The sequence below is a fragment of the Panthera onca genome, chromosome A2 (assembly GCF_046562875.1).
Source record: "Panthera onca isolate mPanOnc1 chromosome A2, mPanOnc1 haplotype 2, whole genome shotgun sequence".
NCBI classification, from domain to species: Eukaryota; Metazoa; Chordata; class Mammalia; order Carnivora; family Felidae; genus Panthera; species Panthera onca.
The window spans coordinates 59,335,426-59,350,847 of NC_138340.1; the positions used below are offsets into that span (position 1 = coordinate 59,335,426).

The 15,422-nt window shown below is 50.2% G+C and overlaps 1 protein-coding gene across 3 annotated transcripts in view; it reads left to right on the forward strand.

Annotated features, from left to right (window-relative positions):
• ZXDC (ZXD family zinc finger C) overlaps positions 1-15,277 on the forward strand; it is a 37,902-nt gene extending 22,625 nt beyond the window's left edge. For all 3 annotated transcript variants that reach the window (XM_060631961.3, XM_060631959.3, XM_060631960.3), the window contains 3 exons: positions 10,792-10,961; positions 12,299-12,400; positions 13,575-15,277. In XM_060631961.3, coding sequence (XP_060487944.1) covers positions 10,792-10,961; positions 12,299-12,400; positions 13,575-13,661 — 359 coding nt within the window. In that variant the 3' untranslated portion in view covers positions 13,662-15,277. The remainder of the gene's footprint in view (positions 1-10,791; positions 10,962-12,298; positions 12,401-13,574) is intronic.
• Positions 15,278-15,422: the final 145 nt, after the last annotated feature.

The window sequence follows — 15,422 nt, forward strand, 5'->3', positions numbered from 1 at the left end:
GCAGAGCAGAGGCACAGGCCTTGGAGATCCGCGGACGTGGAAAGGTTTTGAATGAAGAGACACAGCATGAAATAAGAAAGATGAAGCATCCTTAGGAAAAGGGGTAGGGGACCTGAGCAAGCGCTGTGCAGAAGGCAGCTGACACGAGGAGGCGTCCCCTTCGTCGTCAGAGGGGTGTGCTCGGTACTCGGAGGCGAGGACACCCAGAGCCCACACGGGGGCGCGAGGAACGCGTCCCCGGGCTGTGCTGGGGAGAGCCTCACTGGGGATGCAGTGTGACATTTTTGGACGGTCATTTGATACTGTTTTCGAGAGCCAAAAGATCTGCGTAACGTTCAATCATGAAATAACTATTTTGGGACTTTTCTCAGGGAAGTATCCAGGGATCTACGTAAGGGCCCACGTGTCAGCTGCTGCTCAGTGTGGAGCTGTGTACTACTAAATATTTATAGCTCATAATTATTATGCCAGCAAAGCACACGTGCATAGGTTTGGTAAGTCCGTGTTTGTAAGAAAAGCCGAGTGTGTCTTTGACAGACACATTTTGTGCATGTATTTGCATAGAAACACAAATGGTAGAGCAAACATATATCCTTGCATGGATAGTGGTTTTTCTTGAGTGTTAAGATTATGGGTTTTTAAATCATTTTCACCATTTTTGTTTTTTGTACTTGAAAATACATTAATTATGTAATTAATAAATATCGACTCCCAGTTTAAGTCGTGGGAAGTGGAACAGCTATTCTGCCAGGATGGAGCACACCAGTGGAGGCTTTGGGGGGGGGGGGGTCACACCTGGGGCATTTGGGCGAGCTCCCCAGCTGCTTTACCTGTAAACTGAGACATGGAGTCTGGAACTGGTCTCCCTTCCCAGAAGGGGGTGATGGAAGCAGTAAGGAACAGGTGAGGGCCTGGCAGCACGGGGTGGGGCCCTCTGTGGCTCCTTCAGCACAGCCAGCTCGTCCCACATTGGAAGATGGGCGTGCGGGTGGACGGCCAGGTGAGATGCTGTGCTTGCTGCCACTGGTCAGTCTGTGCCACTGGAATGTTTGATTAATTGGGTTGGTTTGAGCTCTGAAATTAAGTCAAAAATCTGTTTTTTATAATACATGTACACACATTTCCCCCCCCACATTAAAGCAAAAATTTTTAGGCGTCGGAGTCACTAGGCTCCTTCCATTTCTTCCCGCGCTGCCATGCTGAGAGCAGGAGAGCCACACTAAGGGAAGACGGGAGAAAGGCCCCAGTGCAGGCTGGCCGTTAACTGAGGACATGCCTCAGTTACAGCCTGTTTTCTAGAAGAGAATTCTGGGAACATTCACGCAGACACTGGACCTGCAAGAGTGGATTGTGAACTTGAGCGTCATGAAGGCCCCCGGCAGGGTGGATGGGGAGTCTGGGCTGCGGCTGGAGTAAACGCTCCCTGGTGGTGTGGGAGAATGTGTGTCAGGATCACTTGGGGCTGTTTTACACCCCGTAGGCTCCATGTAGGCGCCCAGGGTGGCTGGCGTGGCCCGTGATGGGGGAGCAAAGTGGATTGCAGATGGGGGGGGGGGGTATGGGGAGGGAGGCCACCTGGTCTTGTCCTTAAGATGATTTTGCTTCAGCTGTCCATGGTAGTACCCTCTGCACCGCTGACCTTCACCTACCCAGGGTTAGACCGTGCAGGTTAGCGTAAGCACAGCGCGTTTGACCAGCTCTTCGGAGAGGGAGCCTCCTGGCAGTACACTTGTGGGCAGGGCAGCGCCCATCCCTTGGGGCCCAGGTTCCGTTTGCTTCCTGGACTAGAGCGATGGTTTGAAGAGCTGGTATGGCCGGAGATCTGAAGCAGATAAAGGGGCTTGAGGGCAGCGGACTTCCTGTGGTGGTGATGGTGGTGGTGGTGGTGGTGGTGGTGGTGGTGGTGGTGGTGGTGGTGGTGAAATGTGACCCCTGTCCCCGAATAGGCTGGGAGTTGAGGTATCCTGCACCCGGCGGTGAGCTGGTGATGAGGCTCTTCTCAGTCCTGGTCGTACAGGCCTGCCCTCTACTGACTAGCTGCTGTCCCTTGTTTTGTTTCTGTTACCTTTACAGAGCGTGCCCTGTGCTGTTCCCTTCTGGAGCGGGTGTCTCCCTCCCCTTCTGTCTCCTTGGTAGACGCCTGCTCCCCCTGCAGGTCCTCTCACCTTGCTGTCAAGTGAGCATGGAAGTCTGACCCTGGCAGCCTGCCGAAAACCCTCTCTGGCAGGTTCCTGATCCTTGTGAGGAGGGGCCTTTGTGCAGCATAGAAGATGTGATTGGCTTTGCCACACTTTGGAGAGCTGTGCTATATCCGTGCCGCCATGTGCGGCGACTTGTGACAGCGCTAAGTGGTTAGGGATCGGAGCACCACCATGGGGGTCAGGGATGGGGTTGAGATCTGTTCCTCTGGTTGCAGTGGCTTTGGGCAGGTGTCTGACCCCTCGGCTGCAGCCTCCTCCTCTGTTTCGAGGGACAGTACAGGACCTGCCTCTCCAGGTGGTTGTGTGGATTACCCATGACGATTCTTATGGTAAAGGATTCTAAGTAAAACACTTAGCCCAGTGCTGATTAGAGGACCCAGTGGTTAGTTCAGTAGCATGTATGTCTTGCTCATCACAGCATGTGCTTCTGTACATTCATTTAGTTTTTATTGGAGCAAAATAAGGAAAACAGTGGCAGGACTTCGTGTGTATGTGGCTCCAGTCCACTGGCTTTTGGAGTTCAGCGGGCAGGGGTGGGAGCCAGGCCCTGGGAGCCAAGGCCAGATGTGTGTGGTCTGGTGGTCCTGAACTCTGGATGGTACATGGAGGCGTATTCTGTCCCCCGTTTCTCTGTTACCCTGGGAGCTCCTGGACAGCCTTTTCATGTGAACCATTAGAGTCCTCCTTTCCAGCTTGCCAGTTTGACTTTCACGACCTCAGGACTGTCTTTCCTAGACTCCTAGCCTAGGTTGGCCAGCAGGAGCATTGGCAGGGGATTGGTGGATGGAGGAAGGAGGAACCAGGACCTTGCTCACGCTCTGCTTTGGTAGGAGTTTTATGACAATGGCTGTGTTTCCCCCGCGGTCCCAGTTCTTGCTGGGCAGCCCTTGACCCTGATATAGTTCTGGCTCCTGGGCACTGTCCCTCTTCTGGATTCTGGGGTGGTGGTGCCTACCTGCTGTGCCAACTTAGGTGGTTGCTCGTTAGTGTGCTGTCACTGGTGTACCCCACCGTCTGCGTGGAATCCCTCTGGGTGTTATACCTAGAGTGTTCCTGGGGCCCTGATGGGCCCCTGACTAATCCTCTATGGACAGTTTCATAAGGGCTATGATGACTGCATTATGGCTGCTAGATTATCCCAAACCTTTTTCGAGATCTCTTGGCACTGGCCCTCGCAGTGTTTCCAGGGTACGCTCTACTGCTTCATCATTGCATTCTGATTGTAGCTTCATCTGTATGTCCCTGGAAAACATACGTATGTGTGCTTAGGACACAGGCAGCGGTCGTAGCTTCATGGTGAGGATTGCCGTTACAGCCCAGTACCTAATGAAGTAAAGATCCAGGCAGTATTTGAAAGAACGGCAAACCATGAACAAATAGCTAATCACCAGCCACATTTCAAATAAGAGGCATTCAGTTAGCATACCCCAGAGCTACGCCTGACCGAAGCGTAACAGTTCATCGAAGCTCATATACCCAACATTGTTCTGATGTACTGCTCACAGCAACCCTATGAGATGTAAGTGCTGATGCTCCACTTTCTGGATGAAGAAGCTGAGGCACAGAGAGATTGACTTGACGGGGCTGCACAGCTGATGGATGGCCGCACCGGGGATGGCACCCAAGGCCGACTGGCTCCAGAACCTTCAGTCAGCCTGCCAGCGGTACTACACACAAGAAAAGAGCGTTTCGTCTTCAGCGAGTGAAGTGGGCGTAGAACCCCTGAGTAAAATACCAGCCCCTGAATTCCAGATGACTAGGGCTTGTGCAGGGTTCCACGTGAGTCACGGTTAGGCAGCTGTCAGTATGATTTGCCACATCAGAGAGCCAGAGGCGAACCGCGTGATCTTCACTGATGCCAAACAAGGCAGTCGATAAAACTCATCATTGTTGATTTTCAAAAATCATAAACCTTTAACTAGGAACTAAAAAGATTTCCCTAATAATGGAGAGCAAGTCAGAAAAACAGTCAACATTATTTTCAGTGGGGAACCCATTATAATCAGAAGATGCAGCCACACCAGCACTACAATAACATTGGACGTTTTTTATGGAAACTTTAGAGAAAAATCAATAGGAAGATGTGATTGCCCATCAGTGATGATTATCAGCCTTAGAAAACCCAAGGGAATAGACTCGAATAATTACAAATAAGGGTAAGCCAGTAGCTAATTGTATAAAAAATGTTTGCATATATCACATGAGTTGCTTTTCTATCAGAATAATCGGAAAAACAATCCGGAAAAATAGATGTCACTCATAATGGCAATGAAAGTAATAAAGTATCAGAACTACTAGTGACAGATATGCTGGGCCTGGATAAGGGCCTGTTTACAGCTTACCGTGTACTTGGATAGAACACTCAATTCGTACTGTTAATTTACATTTTTTATTCATTTCCTTTAAAATCCCAAAGGAACCTTTTATATCTTATTTTATTTTTTAAGTTCATTCATTTTGAGGGGGTGGGAGCAGAGAGAGAATCCCAAAGCAGGCTCTGCGCTGTCCCTGATGTGGGGCTTAAACCCACAAACCGTGAGATCGTGACCCGAGTCGAAACCAAGAGTTGAATACTTAACCAACTGAGCCACCCAGGTACCCCCAAAGGAACTTTTTATTACTTTTTTTTTAATGTTGATTTTTGAGAGCGAGTGACGGAGGAGCAGAGAGTGAGGGAGACAGAGGATCAGAAACGGGCTCTGCACTGACAGCAGACAGCCTGACTCGGGGGGCCTGAGGTCATGAACCCTGAGATCATGACCTGAGCTAAAGTTGGACGCTTAACCGACTGAGCCACCCAGGCGCCCCCCGAAAGGAACTTTTTAAAAGAAAAAAAAAAAATACCCGTCAGGTTTAAGTTCATTTGGAAGACTTACTTGGTTAAAATCTCCACACGGGCTTCGAAAAAGAATTGATGGGGCAGGGAGACCACTGTGCTGGAGGTGACCCAGGCCTGCTGAAGGGTGTCCGTGACGAAAGCCAGCCAGTGCTCTGGTGGAGAGCAAGGCCCCCAAACAAGTGGGGACAGCCGGAGCACAGACGTGCGGGCCCGTAAACTGAGGGTGCACGTTCCGTCGGGTTCCGGTAATGTTGGTGTGCTCTTAGGGAAAAATCATGGATTTCTTAACGTACCTTCCCCGGCAGCTCCACCACCCAGGGAAAACCACTTCCAGCGTTTTGATGTTAAACATTTGCCTACGTGTCTAAACTATACCTGTTACTTGTTTTGAAGAAATGATACATGTGTATTTCTTACCTGCTTTTTGCTATTAAACACGAACATTTTTTCTTGTGAATAAACATGTTCTTGTGGTACATCCTTTAACAGCCGCGTAGAACTAAGCAACAGGAAGTGTGAAAGCATGAAGCCCCAGTGCCCGCCACCATACAGGGTATGTGATGGGTCTAGCCTCCCATCCTTAGGAGAATTGGGCAATAGGCACTCAGTTCACTGTGTTCTGTGGTTCAGTGAGGATGCCCAGCAGAGAAAGCCTGCATGAGCCCAAAGTTCATCATGCTCCCCGGTACACACCTGGTGGGGGGAAGGAGCCCTCTGAGCCAGCGGTGTGTAGGATAGGGAGCTGACCATCTCCATTGCACATCCCTCCTGGGGGCGAGGATGGCACGTGCTTGGGATGGCACTGGGTTCTGTAGCTGTTAGCATAGGGGCATCTCCAGGAGATGTGTGGAGCACCTTGCCTGAGCCAGGCTCTGTGCTGCTGGTCTCACCTAATTCTGATGATGGCTCTGTGAGGTGAGGTGAGGTGATGCTGCACCACAGTTCGCTGTGCACTCCGGCTCACCTGGCTATTTCATGCCTGAACAGGATTCTCTTTTCAGGTCTACTTAACTAGAAACTTAATTGCCAGCTGGATTTCTCCTTCTCTCCTCTCCCGGCTCTTTCAAGTTATCTAGCACAAAACCAGTGTTTCGGATCAGTGTTGAGGTTATCGAAGGAAAATTCGTTCATTATGAAGATGACTTGCCTTTTAAAGGTTTCTGGATTTCCACTGTGAGAAAGGGATTCTTTAGTTTTTCTTGAGATTGGTTTATTAAGTTTATTAAGTCACGTTGCACATAGTGTCATGGCATCTTTACTAGTGAGGGCGGCCTCATGGCCGTCATGGAGTTCCATGTAGACACCATGTGTTGGCTGTAAGCCTTCAAGCATCCGTGGATTGGTGGGCTTGCATAACTAACTCAGGCAGTGTGTAATTCATTTTTAGCTGTTTTACATGTTGATGGCACGTTGCCAGATGGCACAGTGTATCATTTGGGGCCATGTACCCCAGCACCCTGTGCTGATGGCTCCAGCAGGTAAAGGTGTTTTTTCTCTTGAGCAGGGAGTCTAGATTTCAAGCACTTGGGCGCTCAGTGTGTGCGGGCTCAGGTTCCCTCTTATGGCCCACCTTTTCCCCTCGCAGCTTCCCCAGGGTACTGATGGGAGCCCTTGGCCTGGCTCCAGGAACTTGGATGGATGAGAAGACTTGGAAGGGGAGGCGAGCATGGCTAGTTGGAAGGGAATCTGCTTTCAGATCGTCATCTTCCATTTGTAGTTTGAGACCGTGCATTTGGGTCTAGGACTTCTGCAGGCTCTCCTGTCCGCCTTTCCTTCATGACAGCGAGTCCCGTCCCTCCACCAAGCTCCCTGTGGCGCAGCCCCTTAGGGCCTATATAAAAGCTCTTCCAGAGCCCCAGACCCAGAACACCTGAGAGTGCTGGCTTCGTGGAGGCATTGTGTATGGATTAACTCACACAGGCGTCAAGACTGCCTTGAGGCAGTCTTGCCAGCTTGGCATTTCTCGTGCACGGGTTCTCCTAGGGGGCCATGTTGAGAGGTTCTGCACCAAGATACAGTGTAGAGGGAGCTGTCGGGGTGGGAGCTGCGTTCATTTAGAGCCCTCACCTTTCCCACCTTTCTGCTCTTGATCTAGCATGAACTGCTTTTAAGGAGGATCCCATGAAAACAGCAGTGTTCAGATACGTAAGCCTGAGCAGTTCCTTTTAGCTGGTGACACTGCATCCCTAGGACGGACTATTAACCGGAGAAGGTGCTAGAGCCCTCCAGGTTAGACAGTGATTCTCATCTCAGTGTTTAACTGTGGCGTCTGTGGGACTACCAGATTCTTAGGTATTGGCTTGAAGGTACACACTGAAAAGAGAATGTATGTGATTCCTTTTAGATGGAGTGTGTGCTAATAGAGTAGCTAAAACCAGTTTAGCTTACGTGTATCATGAATATTCCCGTTCATAGTCCATCTTATTTCCTGTTACAGAATCAATACCTCTTATATCTCTTTAACAAAAATACAATCATATTCTAGTTACTGGCTTGTTTTTCAGCAGGGAATACTGTTGTCTTTCATGAGGTATAAAGGAAGCATGTTAATGCTGTTGTCTGGGAAAATTAAGTGGGATCTATTTCTGATTCTGTTCTCAGCATTTTTACTTCATTTCCCCCTAGTTGCATGGCATACAGGCTAGCACATGTTTTGAAGAGATACGATGCTTTGATCATAGTTCTTGCTTCATAGGTAAGATAGAGTGTGGCCTACACACTTGTCATTGAATCATTGTGAAATAAATGAGGAGTGGCTCAGAATGACCTTGCTTTTATCTTATAGAGCTGGCTAGTAAGTATTAGATACACATATTTAAATCTTGCTTTTAAAAGTAGCTTAAAAAGGTACATTACTTGGTGCTTTCCTTCATAGTGATTTTCATAACATCCCTTGATCCATGTTGCAATATGTTTGTTTGACCTGAAAAATGAAATCGGACCTTTTGTGAGAAACAGGCACCATCCTGACGGTGCATGCTGACCGTGGTGCTCGCACTCATTCGTGTAGTTGCCCTGAGCTGCCCAAAGGAGCTGAATTTGCAGCTTCAGGGTTCTATAATTGTGATGAAATTACATTTAAAGCACACAAGCATTTATCTGTAATATTTTTTTAATTAGCAAAAATGTATGTTGACCCCGTTTGAGTCTAGCAACGAGTAATACTTACACACAGCCACATGAGCCTCCTGGAAGACAGGCCGTCACACTGTTCTCGATACATCAGTACAATTTTATTTTTAACATTTCATAATTATCAGAGTTTCTAGTATGTTCTGTTATTTTGGTTGGGTTTGTGTTACTAATTGCAATGGTGATGCAGGTTTTCAGATGATTTTAACTCCTAGAAAGTATATTGAAATAAGTTTTTAAAATTTTGTCTTTTTAAAGTTTATTTATTTTGGGAGAGAGAGAGAGAATGCACACGACCAGGGGAGGGGCAGAGAAAGAGAGAGAATCCCAGGCAGGTTCTGCACTGTCAGTGCAGAACCTGACACGGGACTTGAACTTATGAACCATGGGATCATGACCTGAGTCTAAATCAAGAGTCAGACACTCAACCTACTGAGCTACCCAGGCACCCCTAAAATTAATTTAATTTAATTTAATTTAATTTAATTTAATTTAATTTAGTTAGTTTAGTTTTAAGAGAGAGAGTGTGAGCAGGGAGAGGGGCAGAGGGAGGGAGAGAGGGAGGGAGGGAGGGAGAGAGAGAGAGAGAGAGAGAGAGAAAGAGAAAGAAAGAGAATCTCAAGCAGGCTCCATGCTCAGTGCAGAACCCAACAATGCAGGGCTTGATCCCATGACCCTGGGATCATGACCTTAGCCAAAATCAAGAGTCGGACGCTCAACCAACTGAGCCAGCCAGGCGCCCCTAAAATTTTAATTTATATACATATTTTTTATCTCAGGGAGATATGCTAAGGTCATTGAAGACTTCAAAGCAGAACAGTGCGTCAGGTAAAATTCAGAGTGGAGTGGAATATCAAGCATGTTCAGGGAGAATAGGAAGTGACATGGAATTTCTTTACTGTTAAAGAAGAGCGAGTGGATCCCGCGCCTTAGCACCTCGCCTTGCTTCCTCACCCTTGTCCCAGCCTTGCTCTGCTGTCTGAAAGCACGCAGAGCAGTTAGGAGGAGCATGGAGAACAGCCAGAGCTAATCCAGCAGGAGGGATTGGGTTCCCCGAGGCAGAGAACCTGGCAGACAGAAACGAGAAGGAAGTACTCAGGGCTGTAATGGAACTGCGATTCCCTGCAGTGAAGGCGGGCACTAAATGTGCCCCCGGGAAAAACCGAGACTTGCCACAAAGATGAATCCCTCAGACACCCAGGAGGGAAAGAGCAGGCCATGGGTGGAAACACACTGCGGCCTACAGCACCCCCCCGAGCTGAGTCTGTCAAGTGCTGAGGGTTAAGGAGACATCATCCTGGAGTTTCCTGCTAGTCCTGTGCGCGGGACGTGTGGGAAACACCTCGAGGGTGATGGGCAGGATCAGGCAGGCAGTGGTGGGGTGCACACAGGTAGCACATAGCGCAGCTCCAGAGTTGGGCCCTCTAGGCTGGTTTTGGCATCAAGGTGAAAGGAAAACTCGCTGCCAACGGGGGTGGCCCGTCCTGTGTGCCAGAGTTGACCGTTCCCGTTTAAAATGGAAACTCAGAGTACGAGACCTAAAGGAAGAATGCAGCCTCTCACGTTTTTCCTCTTTTCCCATTAGATCATTAGAAATTTTCATGAGGAAATGCTTTCTGGACGTTCAGCAAGTCCTTCGGTTTCACTTGTTCAGTTTCACTTGTTCCTTTTCATTTTATTAAATTCAACAGAAGCAAATGCTTTTACTAACATGAAGTTGTGCGATACTCATTGTAAAACTGTCTTTCCGAAGCCATTCATGTACACGTGTCCAGGGCTGTCTGTACCCAGCAATCAACAGCACCTAAAATTCCTTGGCGCTTACTGTGACCCAGGCACTGTTCTCAACTCGTATCACATACTTATTTAATCCTCCCAAAACTTCGAGGTAAGGAGTATTGTTCCCATGTCACAGGGAACACTGAGGCCGGAGCTTGGGTTTCTTGTCCAAGGTCAGGTACCAGAGTCTTTGGTGGAGCCAGGATTTGAATCCAGGCCGCTGGTCTCTGGGGTTTCCCCCCTGCTCACAAGCCACATGGGTGTTAGAAAACCCCTTTCTGGGCGTCCGGATCGTTTCTTTCTTCTTTGTACTTAAGTATTTTGAAAAGCGTGTTTTTATGAAATCAGTGAGGCGATGACTCTCGCAGAGGAAGCCAGACAGAAAACAGCTTGAAGGATTTGGCAGCGATTGGGCACGTGCCGTGGTGCCCGAGGGTGGGGTGTGATGGCCGCTTTCTTCCCTTCTCCGCTTCTGTGGTCCTGCTGCTCCGCGCAGTGGTTGTGCGCCACGGAGTCGGGTCTCCTGTGTGCCTGCAGTATTGGGGTTGCAGGGTAAGGAGGAGCCTCCGCCACCCCCCCCCCCCCCGCCAAGAAATGGGCACCTGGGGTCTGATTGCTGCACGTCCAGGAGACGTGTGTGAGTTTGCTAAACTTTCTGATCATAATCTCGGCTCTTTTCGTCTCTTAACCCCCCCGACTCTCCCTGTTGACTCGTGTTAAGCCTGCAGAGCTGTGCACCGCGACAACGGGACCGTGTGGCCCCAGAGTGGGGCCCCCGTGAGGGCAGGGGCCTGCGCAGTCACACTGTATATTGCATGTGGCTGGTCTGTTTCATTTCAGGAGCCTCGGGGTCTGCTCAGAGGAAGATGAAAGGTGGCAAAGTCAGTCCTACTCACTTGCACGCAAGCCAGACCGGTTGGTTGTGTGGGAACCTTGTGGTACCCGGTGGAGGTCTGCCAGGACCCGCTCCAGCAGCCGGGATGCCGTGTGTTCAGGTCCAGTTATTGCAGGTAAGACCCAGCGAGCCAGGAGGACACTGGTCGCCAGGAGGACGCTGGCCGGGCGGCAGCCGGGGGCCAGGCTTCAGGCTGCATCTCCCTGGGCCTGCAGCTGTCCAGTGCTTCCTCTCAGGAACTGAGAGACTTCTAACCGCCTCTCGACTTCTAACCATCCCAAGCACTGGATGATCGCTCTGTCACCACAGCTCCTCCTGTCCTGTCTCTCTGTACTTGTCCGAGCTTTCATCCTTATGAGGATTGACGCTTCAGTGTCCGCACTGCCCCCATGCGGTCTGCGTGCCACACCTCACTTGGAGTTCTGTGAAGTGGGGGTGCCGTGCCCCACTCCTGCCTGAGGCCTCCTAGCAGCCGTAAGGGCTGCCCGAGGCTGGCCAGAGGACGTCTTGTGGTGCCTGACTCCTCACCCTCCCCTGCCTGCCCTTCCCCAGACCTCACTTGTCTTCTCAGTGGGGGGGCGGAAGGGGCTTCCTCAGGCAGCTTGGCGCCACTGTGTGTGGGGGGTGCTCAGTGCGACGGAGGACGTAGCCTTTATGTTTAAGGTGCTTTCCCCCCGGAAAGCTGGCACCGTTGCAGAAAAGGCGCTCGTTGCAAAGGGAGGAGCTGCTGTTTAAGAGACACCCGATAGAAGGTGTGAGCTTTGAGGTGGAGAAAACTCACTTTTGATTCTCTGCCTTTCCCTCTCTAGTTAGTGTTGTCTGGGGCAAGCTACTTATGTACGCCGGGCCTCAGTTTTATTGTCTAAGAAGTGGGAATGATGGTGTTGACAGTGACACCGGCACCAGGAGTTGAGTGGCGGGGCTGTGGGCCGGGCATGCCAATGAAGCTGAAATGGTAGCCAGTGTCCCTTTTCTTACTTGCATGATTAGGGGCCTAGGAGCCTCCCCCTTGCAGGAGACCTGTGCCCTCTTATCCCTTCTCGACGGTGGGCTGGGGCAGAGGGGGACCTTCTTGTGTAGGGTGAGGCGGCCACTGGAGAGCTGGAGGGGCTGGGAGCCTCCGCCAGAGTTGAGGAACAGCCTAGACTGAGGGGCGGTATTGAGTTAGGGGGAGCTCCAGGGAAAGGGCCTGGGAGTGGGGGACAGCCAGATGGCAGGTGGTATGGGTCTCCAGCTGGGAGCAAGATGAGAGGCTGAGGACCAGGAGGAAGGGCAGGCAGCCCCCTGCCCAGTTCCAGTTACTGCTGGGTCCTCAGGCCTCACGTGGCTCCCCGTGTTGCCCTGCCTGGAATCCGGGGTGGGTGGGTATAGCACATTGACGGGGACTCCTCAGGCCAAGGTGAGGAATGTTGCCATGGCTGGTAAATGAAACACGTGCTGTTGCCTCCCCAGGACGACCCCTCAGGTGAAGCCGTCTCACCATTGGTTCTCAGCCCGCAGCCTTCCGCCTTCCACCCCCTGTTGGCTGTCGATTTGCCCGTCTATGTCCTCCAGGTGTGGATGCCTTACAACTCTTTGGCTTTGTTAGTAAGACTGTCAGAAGCTTCTGGCTTTCTGAGGCTTGTTTTACTGAGGTAGGCATTGAATGGAGACCCATTGGGTTCGTTGCCAGGATCTTTTGCGGCTTTCTAGAAAGATGGGTGAATGACCAAGAAATAAAAGGCTGGTAAGAAAGATCAGATATGTTCACCATTGTAGCTCCTACTTGTAATGTGAAATTGGATATACTCCTCAAGTATTTTTATATTTAGAAATTCTAGTCACTTTTTCTGGGAAACAGGCTGGCCAGTTTTTAACCTGTAGGAAAATAGACCCAGAAAAATTAGTTTGCTTAAGTAAGTGGATAAGCCAGTGGGTATAGGCGGCAATGGGTAATTTAGATTTGGCTATACAATAGTGAGAGTATGTAGCTAATCGAACTTCTAACAATTCAGTTTAAATACATGTTTTTAAAATCCACATACACAGTAATTTTAGTTTTCTTGTATTCAAATTGGGCTGTTGAGCATTTTCCTCAATACCAAAAATAACTATTGAGTCAAGTGCTGGTATACAGAGGAGCGGTGGGGCCCCAGACTGTCCTTGGAACGTAGTTTGGGAACTTATATTCAGAAAACCTCACAGATGTCAACTCCATTCTGTCTGGTATTCCCACTCATTAGATGGTTCTTAAAGAAGCCTGGTAGTGTACAAATAACTAGCCAGAAGATGTTCACCGTCGCCTTGAATCTAATGCTGTGGGAATATTCTTCAGGCAGGAGGGGGTGGGTTAGGTGGGTGATGGTGTGGCCGGGAGGCCAGAGTCCTGGGCGGTCAGTGATGATGCAGGGGGCAGTTGGGAACTGGGAAGGGTGCGACCCACATACAAAATGGGGAAAAGGGCTATGAGATAAACAAGGACAGTCACATTTATGAGCAAACCTGCAACACAGTATTATTAAGTTCACTTTTCCTTTTTTGTTTATGCTAAAATTCCTTTCTTCGAAGAATATATAATAAGGGGAAAACAAGACTCGAGTCGAGAACAGGGAGAGGTGCCCTACCGGCCGGCCCATGGGTTATGCTGCTGGTTGTGTGTGGCTGCAGGGCCGCGTCCGGGAGGTGGTTCTGCACCTCCCCCTGCCCCCAGCCCTGCCCCGTCCCTCACTGCTCTGCTTGGTTTTTTCAGGAAGTGCTTCCTGCAGCTGGAGGGGACACCGAGCCTGAGGATGTGCAGTGTGCAAGGAGCACCATCAATCTGCAGGACCTACAGTGACAGCAGCCCTCTGCCTGGGGACCCGAGGGTGATGCCTCCGGTCCGTGTCCCCCAGGACTCCCACTACGTGCTCTCGCAGGCCTGAGTGAGCCCCCACGTGGTTTCTGCTCAGGAGGCTAGCCTAGTGCTTTGGAGACTTTTGGGCACATTTCTCAAAAATATCTTCCTTACATTTTATCAGGAACCGGTTTGGGCTGTATTAGCTGAAATTGCCTTATCTGAGCAAAGTGCTTCGTGAGGCAAGGATTGCCTTCAGGGGCAAAAGCACATGCCTTTTCTGTACTTGGCTGTGCACAGACAGCCTTTGTCCAGTTTGATCTAAACTGTGGAGCACCTGCTGCATTAAGAAAACAGACTTCTGCAGGCAGTCGGGTGGGGTACAGATTCCCTAGTCAAGTACGACCGTATCCGTAGTAAATCTAAGTGGGGTCTTTCAGCTTCTGTGTTTTAGCATTTGGCCTGAGACAGACCTAGAAACCGTTTTCCCTTTCTCAGTTAACAGGCTGTTTCCCACCCCCTTGGGTGTTTGTAGTTGGGTTGGTTTTGTCACCCTCTGGGGCAGAAGCGGCCCTGTTGTCCCAGTGAAGCCAAATTCAGATCCACGTTTTGGCAGGACCGGGCAGGTGGCTGGCATGAGAAGAAAATGATGGGGGTGAAGTGGAGCACCTGGGGTCCTGTTAGTGAGGCCTCTGCATAGAGCAGATTTGAAGCTCCCGATTCAGGAATGTTAGAGTTAAAACTTCAAAGGTAATTTTTCCGAACTCTGGATTTGGCTATTAATGTTTAACGATAATTCGTCCGCAGCTTCTAAAGTCATGTCCTGAGTCCTACACGTCACATGTAGGCCAGGGACAGTGGCGTGTGTGTTTGTTGCTGAGGCCGCTCATGTGCATCTACTGTGTCACCGTACGTTTCTACGGAGTACGGTCTGTCTGGCCAGAGAAGGCGAGCTGATAACCTTGCACATATTTATTTGTTTGTTAGCGGGACTGGACACAGGGTCACTCAGAAATGCTGGTTTTCTGCCTTGTGCCTTTGGAAGTGCATGTTTGTTCAGATGCTGTTTGGGTTGTTGGACTTGGAATTGTCCAGACTCTGTTTTGTGTTTCTTCATTACTTGAGTTTCTGGACTTGGGCTTTTGAGAATCACCCCAGCATTTGATTGTGAGTCCTCTCTCTGTCCTGCTCTGAGGTGCTGTCTGTCCAGGCTGCTGCTCCCTCCAAAGGAACTTGGGCCCCATTTATGAATGGTCTTTACCCACAGAACTCTGTGCTGCGGCACAGACTAAAGTTTTGTGACCATCTGGCACCTTGGCCTCCAGGTCACCCGGAAGCCCCTTCTCTCTACGAGGAGCCAGCCCGCCTGCCAGGGTGGCCTTGGGGGCAAAGTGGCCTGTTGATCACACTGTGCTGTCCTTCTGATGGGAGGAGGGGGCGGGCCACAGGAATGTTCTCTCGGGTGTGTCGCTGGGCCTTTCCCTGGAACGTCCCCCTGTGAATGTCCACCACTGTGAAGTGATTGGTACTGGCCGTCAGTTTTCTGGGCACTAGGTTCCCTGGTGGCAACGGGCCCAATTTCTAGTACAAATGAATAAAAGTTTTTGTATAATCACTCACTGGAGATGTCCCCTGGCTTCATTCACAGAACTGTGTGCATAGCGTCGAGGTCCTGTTTTTCCTTCAGTCAGGAGTAATAACCCTTTCGTCTGCTCAGCCTGCTGCCTCCTTTTCTTGTCCCTGCGTTGGGGCTAGTCCCCCATC